The 14,634-nt window shown below is 38.3% G+C and overlaps 1 protein-coding gene and 1 pseudogene across 2 annotated transcripts; one reads left to right on the plus strand and one right to left on the minus strand.

Moving 5' to 3' along the window:
• The first annotated feature begins 10,060 nt into the window (after nucleotides 1–10,060).
• LOC103442592 (APO protein 4, mitochondrial) lies at nucleotides 10,061–12,957 on the plus strand. 2 transcript variants are annotated; one of them, XM_029105332.2, is made up of 3 exons: nucleotides 10,061–10,234; nucleotides 11,108–11,407; nucleotides 11,757–12,957. In XM_029105332.2, the coding sequence occupies exons 2-3, from the start codon at nucleotides 11,154–11,156 to the stop codon at nucleotides 12,574–12,576; spliced, it is 1,074 nt and encodes a 357-aa protein (XP_028961165.1). In that variant the 5' UTR covers nucleotides 10,061–10,234; nucleotides 11,108–11,153; the 3' UTR covers nucleotides 12,577–12,957. The 2 variants fall into 2 exon arrangements, with proteins under 2 accessions (XP_028961165.1, XP_028961208.1); XM_029105375.2 differs by having other exon boundaries at nucleotides 11,108–11,364; nucleotides 11,768–12,957.
• LOC114825977 (polyubiquitin-like) lies at nucleotides 12,854–13,824 on the minus strand (annotated as a pseudogene).
• Nucleotides 13,825–14,634: the final 810 nt, after the last annotated feature.

The following is a 14,634-nucleotide window of genomic DNA, read 5'->3' on the forward strand; positions in this document are numbered from 1 at the left end:
GATCTCTCCACTCTCTCCCTTAAAATCTCACCAATTTCCCAAAAATAAATCTCTTTTAAATCTTTTTTTTTTGTCCATCAATGGCATGTAACCTCTGAAATTCAAGCTTTTTCATTTCTTTCTTCCTCACAAGCCTGGCCACCTCAAAATTCCCAGATGCAATAGCCTTGACAACTCCTTCGTCGAATCGAAAGAACACCGTCATGATTTTCTCTGTGATTTTGGCGAAGCATTCTGCCCATTTCAGTCCTCCATTTTTCCTCTCAAGGCTTGTTCGCAACTTTTTCTCCTATAGGAGCACTGCTTTGACTACGAGCTCGAAGTGCGAAGGAGCAAGACGAAGCAAAGGGAAGCAGATGGTCTTAGCAATCCAATGGTTTCTAAAGGGACTCATTAAGAACCTTTAGTAAGGGACTTAGTCTAGGCGAGTCCCACTTAATCTCATTAAAGTTAGTCTGTGTGTGTAACAAACACAGGATTTCACTAACTCTTAATCTAGTGTAGTCAAGTGAAATTTAGTGAGGTGAAATAAACACACCCTTATAGTAGTCAATATGTGAGACTAATTTTGCTCCACCAAACACCTTTGGAAGAGCAGAATTTTGACATGAATGGCCAAGTTGACTGAATCCACTTTAGGACATTTTGGTTTACAATATGAACATTTTGTGATTAAGTACGAATGTGGGAAAGTTAGTTGTCTTGATGAATGCGATACTACTAATTTTATACGTAAATTACATTTCTAGCAAGGACTTCAGGTCTATACAACCTGATTAAGAGCTTTGGCATGCTCCTCGTTGTATGAATGGTACTAAATTACCATTTAAGAGACCTTATATTTTCCCCATTTTGGAAGAACGTCGTTGAGTCTTAAGGATATTCAACATGGCAATAATCATGAATGAAACCACTAATGAAAAATAGAGAAGAATATTTTTGCACCACCTCCAAAAATGAGCTTAAAGCTTTTCTTTGGGGCCAATGGGTTGCCTCCCAACTGGGAACATGCCACATGTGTCCGGCAGAGCCTAATGATTGAGCAGTTTACTTGCATTAGGATGACCGTTTAGGACACTTAGGTCGAACAATGATGCCATTACGCATCTCCTTACCCAAAGTAATGATGTTGTGCTTAGAAGCACACTTTACCAAGCCTGCTTATTTGGGAACTTTGATTTCTATATCATCCCTCACAAAGATATGAACTGACCCTCTTTTCACAGTGGATTCATGGGAATATATGTGGACTAATCCAACCAAAATATGACCATATAAATACTTATGGTTTTGGTTGATGAATCGACAAACTGGTCACATGTTTGTCCACACTACTAAACCTCATAGCCGATATTAAGGGTTCACCACCCTACTTATCCATAAAGTTTAGAAGACTGGATAATGCTGGAGAACTTATATCGAAGATTTTTTTTTAAGTATTGCATGTCTTTTGGGTTAATAATTGAACATCAAATTCCCATGTTCACCCCATAATAGCCTCGTAGAGTGATCATAAAGTGCAATTTAAATGATTGCTCGAACCTTGGTGAATGCACCAAGCTTTCAATTTATGCTTAGGGCTATGCAATCTTATACGCATCTATATTGGTTTGCCTTGAAGCCCATTGTCACCCAATCTTTTTCGACATTACAATTGGTTACTAGGTACGAACTGACATTTTGTACTTACGATATGGGTGTGCATTCTATGTGCCAAGTTGCATCGCCGTAACAAACCAATATGGGTCCTCTCATAAGGTTGTGGATCTTTGTCTATTATGATTCTCCTTTACACTAGCTCTCTTAGAGCCCTTGCATGTAATATCTTTACCGCTCATTTGTGGATTGTCACTTCAATGAGACAGTCTTCCTGCTGTTAGGGGAAGATAAAAACGTCATCGTTCTTGTAAAACATAGTGAATTTACGTAGACATAGCCCACTATGTCTCATCTCTATTCGTGTATAACACAAGTGTGATAAGCAAGTGCGATGTATTCTAGCTTTCAAAATGTTACTCCAGACGCATTCCTCTGATCTAGCTAAAGTGACGAGATCATATACCAACTGTAAACATGCCTGCAAGGATAGACGTACTTAACGAACTTCGGGTTAACATCCTCGAAGGGTGTGTCGCCCTCATTGGACGGTTTAGACGCCACTGTTGGATGGTCTGGTACACAGACGGATAGCTAATGAATTTGTCTCGACCTGAAGCACGACAGATCACTCGGTTCATAGGATTCACTTCCCTAGAAGAGGAAGGTCATATTACAAAATGAATCCATACTTGATCGCTATCTCAAATCATTTCCATCTCATGAGATTAATTCCAATTACTCCCGAGACCTAAAATTCTTGGTCTAGTATACTAGTTTTGATTAGATAATGGAATTGGAATGAGATTATCATCGATGATGTTTTCACTTATATGGTAGCTATCGACGTAAATGAAAAGCGACGATATCAAACCGTGTTCTGTTGATTAGTGACAATGTATAATTGATTGGACAACCGAAATTACAATCCATGTTAAATTCCTTATCAAAGTTTATTTGGACTTGTAGTTCTTACACTACCCAAGGTAACCCTATTATGCTACATGTGGGAAAGGAAGCGTAATGAGATGAATGAAATAAGTGTGAAATGATGCACGCTTTGAGGTGCAAAGTTTCTCTCAAAGGCCCTATGATTAATTGTAGCATTATGAAATGTGGTTAGTGTTTCTCCATGGGGATATTGATATGAAGATTTACATGTAAGTTCTTGAAGAATTACATGGACTGGTTCAAATAGTTCCAAACCACGGAACACCCTCGTAACTCATTTGAGGTGTTCACTTACAAATTGAAGCAATTCGGCGGATGTAATATACTCGTCTAAGTGATTATTTGATCAGTTAGGGATATAAACTATGCCCTTGCATGTTAAACTATGAAGTCATATTCCAAATTTCTAGAGTTGTAGTTTAAGTCGATGACATGAATCTCACCAAGACTCTAAAAGAGCTTGAGAAAACTGCCTGGCACCTAAGAGGGAATTCAAGATGAAGGATCTTGGGAAAACTTGTTTACGCCTTGGCCTGAAGTTCAAGTGTTGTTCTGACGATACTTTGGTCTACTAGTCAAACTATACCCCAAAGGTGTTACCTTTAAGTATACTTATGATCTTCCATACGCTATCTACAAATGAGACCCTTGAAGAGGTTATGGAATCCGAAGTTCCATATCTGAGTTCAACTTTTTTCGCTTTGTTATACTTAGCTCATTGCGTTAGATAAGACATTTTCTTCGTTGTTGATTTATTGGTAAAGATGCAGCACCGCACCCCTACACGTAGCCACTAATTAGTATTAAAGACGTTATTTTCGCTACCATGAAGATACTATGGATTTGGGCTAATCCCAACACATCCCAAGTGGATCCGACCCCCTGCTCCTTGGAATGATGCTTACCTTATTTGTTATGCTGACACTAGTTACTTATCAAACCCGCACAAGGCACATCCCCAAATGGTTATGTCTTTACCTTTAGGGATATCGTAATATCTTGGAGGTCCACAATATGACCTTAGTTGCGAAACCTTCAAATCGTTCCAAGACTCACCTCACTTCACTTTGCCACACGTGAGACATGGTTGGGATATCTTGTTCAGTATATTTGAAGTACTTGTTGTTTTCATCCATCGTTGAGTCTCAACGACGATCCATGAAGACTATGTCACATGTATCCACTCGACCAAGACATGATACATCAACGAAGTTAATGCCAAGATATATTGTGTCTACATCTACATCAGCAAAGCATCAAGAGATTGAAGTCATGCAAGCCGATCCTAAACAACCTTGCCGACTTCTACATGATGTCACTACCGAAGTTAACCTTCCAGAAGCTAGTCCGAGGAATTGGTATGCCTAAACTATTCATATGGAATGCTTGTAGTTCTCATTTAGAAGTTCTGTCAAACTCAGGCGGATATCCAGAAGTATACTCACTTGATCTTAATGTACTCTTTTTCCCTACGATTAGGAACATTTTTCCCACTGGGTTTTTTTCTGCCTAACTAAGTTTTGATAAGGCACCCATCCTGAGCTAATCATACCCTTGTGAACTTTTCTACTTGCGTCCAAAAAATGTATAGTTTTGACTTAATACAACTTCTCACTTTTCTTCTTAGTCTATGGGTTTTGTACCTATCTTATGTTTTACCATAGAAAGGTTTTGTGAGTTTTACTACCAATGCATACTTTCTTTAAATTTGAGACTCGCATTTGCTCATTCTGTCAACGACTTCATCAATTGTTCTACCTCAACCACTGAAGACCTGATGTGAAGTTTTGTTTGAGTATTTACACACTCGAGGGGGAGTGTTGCAGTCCTATAAGATTAGGAATGTGATTGTGTAAATCCTATCATATCTGGAATATCTCTTACACTAGATATTATCCTATTAGAGTTGTAATCCTATTGGAGTAAAGAATTTACATTCCCTACTACTATAAATAAAGGCACAATGGGGTGAAATAACACAGACCTCACAATTACACATCTTTCTTTCTTTCTACTATGTCGCACCCCTATCTCTATCATTTATACAGTTCAGTAAATTAGGCATACAACAAGATTAAGTTTATTATAACGAAATATCATCATTTAACTATATTTAATAAAAATGACAAAAGTTTAACATAATAAAATAAAATAAAGTAATAAAAAACTGACGTGCAAAACTTTCTCATCTCTGTCACTATTTCTTAAATTGAACCTGACTATTTCTTAAACTGAACATGGGTACTATTTATGAAACTAATCAAGGGTTGGAGTACGCCCTGCACGTGCTTTTGGTCGGATTTTTTTTATTATTTTTCGTTTATTTATTTTGTCATTATCATTAATTAAAGTTATTAAATTACTTTTAGTTAAAATTCAAAGTTTTGAAACTTTTTTCTTAGTTTTATTTTATTTTTGGTAAATTACCTTTTACACCTGTACAATTGTAATCACATACAATATCTTTAAAATATTTCAATCTCATACACTTACTTACATTTCATTACAATTTCGTACCTCCGTTAAAAATTCTGTTAAGTTTATAGTTAACTGATGACGTGGCAATCAAAATTTTCCACATAGATAAAAAAATATATATAAACAGTATAAAAATATATATATTTTTTCTCATGTCAAGTGGGCCCACCTTTCAATATGCATCTCAGGCCATCTCCAACTGAAAGGTCTAAAAGGCCGAAAATAGCCCGAAAACCGTCTCCAACCGATGGTTAGGCCAAATGGCTCGTGGGCCCCACTGGACAAAACAGGGCCAAAGGGCCAACCGGCTGGCCCAACCCAGCCAGCCCTAGGCCAAGCTAGAAATTTGAATGCAATGGCTAGCTGACATTAGCTAGCCGTTATATTTGAAAAAAAAAAATATTTAATTATAGGCCCAAAGGTGATTTGTTCAAATCTGGGTGTTGGGATGTGGCTTTTATAAGCATGTTTGTACTCAAATCTCTCTCACAGCTAATGTGGGACTCTCCCACCCATTTCCATTTTTCGTTTTTTTTTTCTTTCTAATTCCCCTCCCACAGCCATTGTGGGACTCTCCCAACCACTTCCTTTTTTTTTATACTCTAAATAAAACCTCTCACATTTGACTTGAAATATATAAGTTGCATTTTTTTAATTTTAGTTGTAGTTACTAAATTAAAGTCGTATTTTTTAAATTTAAGTTGTAGTTTTTAAATTTAAGTTGTTGTAGTTTTTAAATTTAAATAATAAATTATGTTTGGCATTTTGGCTCTCGGTTGGAGATGGTTTTTTGTGACAGAGCTAAAACAAGCCCTATGGCCCTTTGACCCTCGATTGGAGATGATAAGAAATATGGTCATGCACTGTTCATTAAAATATTAATTTCTTGAAGGGCCAGAGGGCTAAAACTAGCGTTCGGTTGGAGATGGTGTTAGATCCCTATGCATCTCTCTTCGAGAAGATCATTACCCAGGCAGCATCTTCGTCGCCATCCTCACCTATTCACAACCATTGTCACCACTGCCACGTCCTTGAGCCACTTCACCGCCATGGTGCTCTCATTGTCTAGCACCACCTTGTACGCCATCCCCAGGCTTTTTTTTCCCCAACATCTTTGCCGACGCCCACATCAAATCCTCTAGCTCACACTGCTACCTCCGGTCCAAAAACACCAGCTTGCTTTTGTCCTTCGAGGGCAGTTTAGAAGTGGGAGGCGAAGAGGGTTTGGCTGTGTAATGACATGTGTAGCGCGGGTTGGACAATACGGCCATGGAAGCCATATGAAGGTAAACCCTAGAAATTGCAAAGAATGTGGGAAATATGATTTCTTTATTCCATTTTAGAAATTGAGAAAATATTGAATCATTATTATAGGGGATCCTTGAAATTGTAATCTCAGAAGTTTCAGAATGTCGAGTGGGATTGGAAGCCTTAGTAAAGGATCCCTGAAATTAGGGGTTTGTTGTTTGACCAAATTGATAAACGAGAGGCAATCGTTGAGCCCAAGGGAAACATCAAGGACGAAGGCGTGGAGGCCGCCACGGCCCTCGAGGTTGAAAGTGAATGAGGCAAAGCTGTTTTGAGCGAGGAAGTTCAGGGTCTTGGAACGTCTAGATAATGTCGTTGTCGTAGCCGTAGACCGTGAAGTGCAATGTGTTCTTGTTGTTACTCTGATAACGAAGTACAATAGCTGCTTGCTGCTGCTCCAATAATTAAGTGTTACGCAGAGAAAACAATGCATAACAAGCATACGAGGCCTGCCCCTTAATGTTTTTTTTTAAAATTTTTTTAAATAAAATATTAAATGAATTGAATTGAATTGAATTTCAATTCTTAAGTATTTTTTATTATTTTTTTGGCCATGTTGGACAAGTTGGCAGCCATGTCAGCATAAATGTGGACTTTAGATTTTGCCATGTCATCAGTTAAATGTAAACTTAACAGAATTTTTAACAGATGTATGAAATTGTAATAAAATGCAAGTAAATATATGTGATTGAAATGTTTTAAAAATGTTATATGAGATTGTAATTGTATCCAAACTTAAAGATGTAAAATGTAAATTTACCATTTATATTTTTTATTGTGTGTGACACAACTTGACCCGGAATGTCCACTAGGACTCCGAATCAAGTTGTGCTGGTCGACACCTAGAAGGTGACGAAACCATAAAGTATAGTGATGTGGAAAATGTGAATGAATTTAAACCTAAAAGTGCCTAAAGACAAGAGTGCTTTGTGAGCGGGAATGAACCCATTTTATACGCGACGTTAGAGCATAAGTAAAGTACAGTAATGTGTGTAAGAATCATACCCTCAGAGATAGCCATCTATACTGAGATTCGCCAAGAATCCTCGTCGATACGAACTTTCATCAGCTCAACCTAGAGGGGCGAAAAACAGAAAACGTGAGTGGGCAAAAACAAAGCTTTTTGAAACCATTTCTCTTTCCAAAAATACCTCACCATAAAACCCGTATAATTTCCTAGAAAATAATAATACATATGTATAAAGAAATCAGGCGCGAAAGTAATGAAGACCAAAGTATGTGCCATGTCAAATATCTTAATGATAAATATGTAAGCCAAGTGATGTAAATCAATATAAAATGATATATTAGCTTAAGTCACCTAACGTGACCTATAAGGCTGATTCTATAGCTCATAACCAATTCCTGTACACGAGTCAAAAGCACCTAATGTGGTATGTACGACATGATGGGTGTAAATAAATACGCTCAAGTGCTATGATCACATGAAGGCTATGCGAAGTTTCACAATTCACCTACAAGTCGGAACCACCTAATGTGGTCTGTACGACAGGTTGGCTTTTGCCTTGGATCCAAGGTGAGTGTGTGGTGCGGAAGGTGAACAATCACGTGAAGGCTAGGCCCTGGCCTCTGGCGGAGCACTAACACCGGGGTGCATGATAATGAGTACTAAATGTATCTCAACATAACCATACACACTGCAATCGCTATCATCCATATGTACTCACCTGAAGCTTACCTAGGCGTCCGCAGTGTCATACAATATTATGCTTACACATACTAATGCATATACTAAAATGAAATGCGACTATGATACGCTTATTTGAAACAGTTTCTTGGAAAATGTAAAACATATATACGTATATATAGAAAACCAAAAGCCAACTCATCTGGAGTCCACGCTACAACTCCCTAGCATGAATATTAAGGTGTCCCGAATGATTGGTGCCTAGAACAATTATCAAATCACATCTCAGAATTATTATCGATAGAATATATAACTGACGTAAAACACATCCGTAAGGGCATTCTAGAATGATTTGAGACCTATTGACCAAAAGTCAACCGTCAATCAGCGATCGACGATAAGGTCGACAACCCTACATAACTCGATCCGGAAGATCTGCTCCTCGGATTTCCGATCAGTAACTTACAAAGATCCACATTATGCTTCTAAAATATCATCCTAAAATTTCATTATGATCCAATGGTTGGATCTCCGCCAATTGCAAATTCAAGTGGCGATCAAGGTTTTATTTTACGAACTTACAAATCCAATTTGGGAAGATCCGAGAGTCAGATTCCCGATTCGTAAGTTCCTATGATCCTCAAATATTATGTACTATAACGTATTGAGTTTTGGTGACGATCCAACGGTCAAATCTTCGATTCATATAATTATCAAGTAACGTACCATAATCAAACTACATTCACAATAATCAAATCACATCATATGGATATCAAATCTAAGATCAATATATCGATTTAACGTAAACTAGCATTGGCGGCCCACTAGCCACGCGCCGCCTCCCCGACTCACCGAAAAAAATTCTATTATTTCTAAAAATTCTCAAACTTCATAGAAATAAAGATCTCAATGAGTGGAGCAACTTTCATACCTGTGACTAAGGCCAATTTGGCCGGGAAAAGCCTCAATTTCACTCTAACCTGCGGGAAACCCTAAAGAGGGTGTGCTTCAATTCGTCACCTTCGATGATTTGCCGCCCATACAGTTGGTTGGGCTTTGTTCCTGACCTCAAGAGGAGTTTAATATGGGTGATGACCATAGTTGGAATTTACAGGATCGGCGGAATTGCCGCTGTGGAGTCCAACACCCACATGGTTGTTCACCGTGAAATAATGCCCAAAACAGCATGAGTTTGGTGGAAAATATGAAGGTGGAGGGTCCATAAGTTAATCTATATTGGTGGATGGCTACAATTTGCTTGAAAATCGACGATTTCTAGTCAGAAATTCACCCACAAACCGGGTCAATTCACGAGTCAGGGAGGAGATCCGATTCTCCTCCCTCCCCATTCCCTCATTTCCCTTCTTCCTCATTGGCCTGTTCCTCCCTCCTTTCTTTCCTTTATTTCCTATCTCCACCGCCCATCTCCATTCTTCTTCAATCTGGGCCACACACGTGGCATTCCAGATTTTGTTTCAAAACGCTGGAGCATTCTAGAAAATAATGAATTTACAATTTCGCCCTCAACTTCATTCACTAATATCTCCTTCGTTATAACTCCAAATCATGTCCCGTTTGCGCCCATGCGCTCGTAGCAACGAGTACTACCCAAATACAACAAGAAAATAGATATTAAGGGACACGACAAGTCGGTTATTTAAATCAACGCATTTGCCTCAAAGGGCATTTTCAAAATTTCTCATTTTAAATTATAAAAATTGTAATAATTGGGGACTGGTTGTTACAGTGTGAATGCATGTAGGGCAAGTTTTGATGAAAATAATTTAAGGCCTAGGATGATTTTGATTAGTGAGGACGCAAGAAAGTTGCATCTTTGTTTTCCAAAAAATAAAAAAACAAGAACAAAAAATAAAAAAGAGAAGAGAAATTTGCATCATCATGCCTAAATTTAGGCCCAAGAAAATTATAAAAAAAAAAACTTTAACGAAAAGTTCTAAGTACTGTTTACTTTAACGAAAAATCATATTTTTATATTAAAAAACTAATCTTGCTACTATTTTTTTATTTTTTTTTATTTTGTCCTTATTTTTAAAATTTAAAAATTTTCGAGTTTTTTTCGTTGATGAGAAAGAAAGAGGTGTGAAGATTGATGCAGAGGAATGAGGATCCTCATTTATCAGAGGGGTAGAGTGTCAGACGGAGGCAGAGGGAAATAGAGGAGGCGACCGAAAGAAGAAAAGATTGAGGAGGCTCGGCAGATTGGAGTGGACCTGCAAAGGCACTGAACCAAGTGTAAGTATTTGAGTGGTAACTCTGATTTTTCTTCTTTCTATGATTAATTGACTGGTTGGTTTTGCTTCATTTTCTCATTAGTTGATGTTTTCTGGGTCATCGAATTTAGGGCTTAATTTTGGTAATTTTGGGTTTCAATTGCGTTCTCATTAGTTGATATTACATTGCTTTTGAGCTGAGGTTTTGAATCAATATTGTATACATGTAGTCCGAATGTATGTACAAAACTATAGTAATTTATATGAATTACTATCAAATTTGAGGGATATTGTTTTCTTTTTTAATCTTGTAATTTGAAGGTTCTGGTCATGTTTTGCAAGTTGGGTTGTCTATGGAATTGGGTCATGATGCATATTATCTATTCAACTTTTCTTGACACACGCAATATTCTAAACTAGTATGATTTTCGGGGGACGGGGATTCGAACTCAGGTTTAAGGAGACGAAACTGAAGGAAGATGGCATTTTTTTTTTATGGAAGCAGCAGGTTTGGATCGATTAGAGTTGTACTTTGGTGGTTAATGTGGTTGGTTCTGTTCTTTTGAGCAATCTGGTTTGTCTAAGGATTTGGGTCACCGGTGGATTTCATTTTTATGATAATGAGTGGAAAAGTGAAGTGCATAGTGATTTGAACTCCGGTGCAAGGGACGGAATTGTTGGAAAGTGGTATTTTTTTTAAAAGCAGTGGTTTTGGGTCGATTAAAGAGTTCTATTTTTGGTTGTTAATGTAGTTGTTATGTGCTAAGCTTGTTGCTTATTACACCATAAAAATATCAATGTTTTGGTTTTGTTCTAAATGACTCTCTGAATATGTTGTACTTGTTATGTTTTCTGTATTGACTCATTTGCTTTTGTCTACCCTTTTGTGGAGCAGATGTGATTTTACATCTGTGTAAAATTTTTGGCACTGCAAAGGCATTATGGCACTGAGGAAGAAATTGTGCGAGAGTTCCAATTTCAATGGCAAAATTATGTACAGCTTTGCAAGGTATTACAGCTCAAAGATGGACTTAAGGAAGCTAAAGGCTATGATTCAGAAGAGAATCCAAAACTGGGCTAAAGGTTACCCAGTGCCTGCCATGGTACCAGTGGCCGAGGAGGTCCTTGATTCCCGGAGGCTTGTTATGCAAGGTGTCTCTACTCTCCTCAAAATGATAACAGTTTTGGCCTGCAAGTAAATCCCTCGTCTGCCAAGTATTTATTGCTTTTACTTTTTAAATACTTTTTTAAGGGATGCATATGAACTTTTAAGCTTTGAATTACTGGGCATTTTATTGTTCTATCACATAATTACTGATGTATCGTGGAAGAATATCAACTTTGAAGCTCCAGAGTTTATGTTCTGATTTCTTGTTTAGGAACAATTTGACCACTTTATCTGCCATGTTCCTGACTCCTGAGCTTCCTAAATGTTATTTTGAGAGCTGTGTTTTCAAAACTAGAGTTATCTAATTGACCATCCGGTCCCTACTGCTCTATTTGAACAATTTCTGTCACTCAAAAGAAAAGCCTGCTTTTTGCAGGTTCTGTCCAGAAGTGTATATAGGTGAGAAAGGCCACTTAATTCAGACATGTTGTGGTTTCAAACATCGTGGCAAGAATCGGGTTCATGAATGGATAGTTGGTGGTTTGAAAGATGTGCTTGTTCCAGTAGAGGCATTTCACCTTAAGCACATGTTCCAGGATATTATAAAACACCATCAGAGGTTTGACTTTGAACGTGTTCCCGCAGTTGTGGAGCTATGCTGGCAAGCAGGTGCAAATGATGGAAATCATTTAAATTGGAACTCAGGAAGTGATTGCCTTGGTGTTGATGGAGTTGAGTCTTTGTCACCCGATGAGCTGATTCTGGTTGCCAGTGGAACTTTGAGGGCATGGGAAATGTTTAGAGATGGTGTGGAAAAGTTACTGATGGTTTATCGAGCAGAAGTCTGTAAACATTGTTCAGAAGTTCATATTGGGCCATCTGGCCATAAAGCTCGACTTTGTGGAGTGTTTAAGTATGAAAGTTGGCAGGGAACCCATTTTTGGAGAAAGGCAAATATGGATGATCTTGTGCCTCCAAAGACTGTATGGCGGTGGAGGCCTCAAGATCCTCAAGTACTTTTGAATGAAGGGAGGGGATTTTATGGGCATACTGCGGCAGTGGTAGAACTATGCACACAGGCAGGTGCCATTGCACCGCCAAAGTATCACTGTATGATGAAACTGCAGGGTGTAAGTACCACACTTGGAGATCAAAGATTGTTCCACCCAAATGCTCAAATGTATATGTCGGTTGATTCCAAGGTAATTGAACCCAGCAGAAGCTCCCCAGGGCTGCCAGATCACAGATGTGTGTAGAATTGGAAGCTGTGATGCTTGGTGATGTAAAATGGGAAAGTAAAGCCCCACAGAAGCTCCCTTAGTAGACGGCCTTATCTTCATTCTTGAGAGTGATTGTAACATCAGATGACTGACAACGGAGTTCAAGATGGATCGCAACATCAACTGAACGCGTATTGCCCCCTTTCAGTTGGAGCTTGAAAGGGCAGAGCAAATAGTAGTTTTGCTTAAGCTATTGACACAGAAACAAGAATGCATAGTAGAAAGAGTGAAAGCATGAAAGGAGTTAAGCGCATCCGAAATTTAATTAGGCTTTTCTTGTATTTGATGATGTTATAGATGGTTAATACAAAATAATTGAAATGCGTAACGAAATTGAATATAAATTTTCAGTGCTAATGACTAGTTTAAGATTGATTTTCAGCTACAGAACTACTATTGTCTTGCATATTAATATCCGCCGCGATGGACTGTCCCTTTGAATACGTATATGGAATCTCCATCTTCCACACCATGCGACCTGAGGCTGCAGTTTTCTCCCATAGTCATCTGCCTAAGCATGAACAAATAATCGTCAATCGGAAGAAGTTTTCTGCTCAGAAGCAGTTGCCTCAGCTCATTAACTGTGTTCGAGTCCTTGATTCTCACAGGAATGCTGGTCGCATTGAGCAAACTCGAGGATGTTTGAACCACAAGACTCAACCTCCTCGACGGAGGGTCACTCTTTATTCGATTCATGGTCTTGAGCAACAATAGTATCTCGGAAAATTCACGAACACTGTACTCACTCAAGTTGCGAAAATCGTCTTCCAACTCGATTCCACAGAAAAAGAGTGAAATTCTTTTGATGGGTGTGCCATCAATAATGTGGATTTTCTCTTTAAGCCTGTACACAGTTTCTGTTCTACCCGCTTGTATCTGGTGCCGCCTCTCTGAAATTTTTATGTTAACCGGAATCGTAGTCGGTTCCATGGATTTGACGGTGAGGTCGATTTTTGTACCTGGTGTGACAATTGGATAATCTTCCATGTCTAGTCCATCTACCAACTCTCATCCACATACTGCTAGGGTTTGAGAAGCCATTGGGATGCCCAAGAGCTGTTCCATCTTCTTTTTGATTTCAACAACTGGTTCTTTGAGACCTACTTCTAGGGTAAATTCATGCTCCCATACATCAATTATTACCCTCATTGTTTCACCGCATTTAGGTTTGAATCCAGAACGCTGTAGTTTGAAGGTAAGTTTATATTTGTATGCCAAATTATCTTTCAAGAACGGTAAAGAATGGTTTATAAGTTCAAAAAGTGGGTACTAGAGTCATGTGAAACTCATGAGTATCCCATCATTCTACATGTATGCTGAATTCATTATAAAAGCATCAACAATTTTGAACAGGAGCATGAATAATTCATGAAGGATATGCTGCTCCTATCCCCCACACACATATATGGTAGTAGTAAAGCTCCGTTTCAAGTCCTCCAAGCTTAATTTTTTCCGTTATAATGGAGTAATCGAACATTTGATCTAACCTAATCTTAACTCATTTTCTATGTCCAGATTATTTACAAAGTATGGGGATTTGGTTTAGAAAAAATTAGAACTAGATGCCTCATTTTTTAGACATTTATCTACTAAACTCTATCACTTTCCGTTATAATGGAGTAATCGAACATTTGATCTAACCTAATCTTAACTCATTTTCTATGTCCAGATTATTTACAAAATATGGGGATTTGGTTTAGAGAAAATTAGAATTAGATGCCTCATTTTTTAGACATTTATCTACTAAACTCTATCATTCCAACTTTGATTAAAGCGCTTTCACTTTTGATTAAACTGTTACATCCTACATCGCCCATGGAAGTGGATCCTCTATGCCTTATATGTGCATGCTCACCTCCTTTAGCACGAGGCCTTTTGGGAACTCACTGGTTTCGAATTCCATCGGAACACCAAAATTAAGCGAGAAAGGGGTCAGAGCATTCCTAGGATGGATGACCCACTGAGAAGTTCTGCTTGCATGAGTTCCCAGAACAAAACCGTGAAGGTGTGGTTGGGGCCCAAAGCGGACAATAT

This window comes from Malus domestica, chromosome 01 (genome assembly GCF_042453785.1).
Source record: "Malus domestica chromosome 01, GDT2T_hap1".
Taxonomy (NCBI): Eukaryota; Viridiplantae; Streptophyta; class Magnoliopsida; order Rosales; family Rosaceae; genus Malus; species Malus domestica.

Bases quoted from the DNA above. Each gene is read 5' to 3' on its own strand.
- LOC103442592 (XM_029105332.2), top strand. From the start codon at position 11,154: ATGGCACTGAGGAAGAAATTGTGCGAGAGTTCCAATTTCAATGGCAAA. The intron at 11,408-11,756 runs GTAAATCCCTCG...TGCTTTTTGCAG, and splicing joins ATAACAGTTTTGGCCTGCAA to GTTCTGTCCAGAAGTGTATA.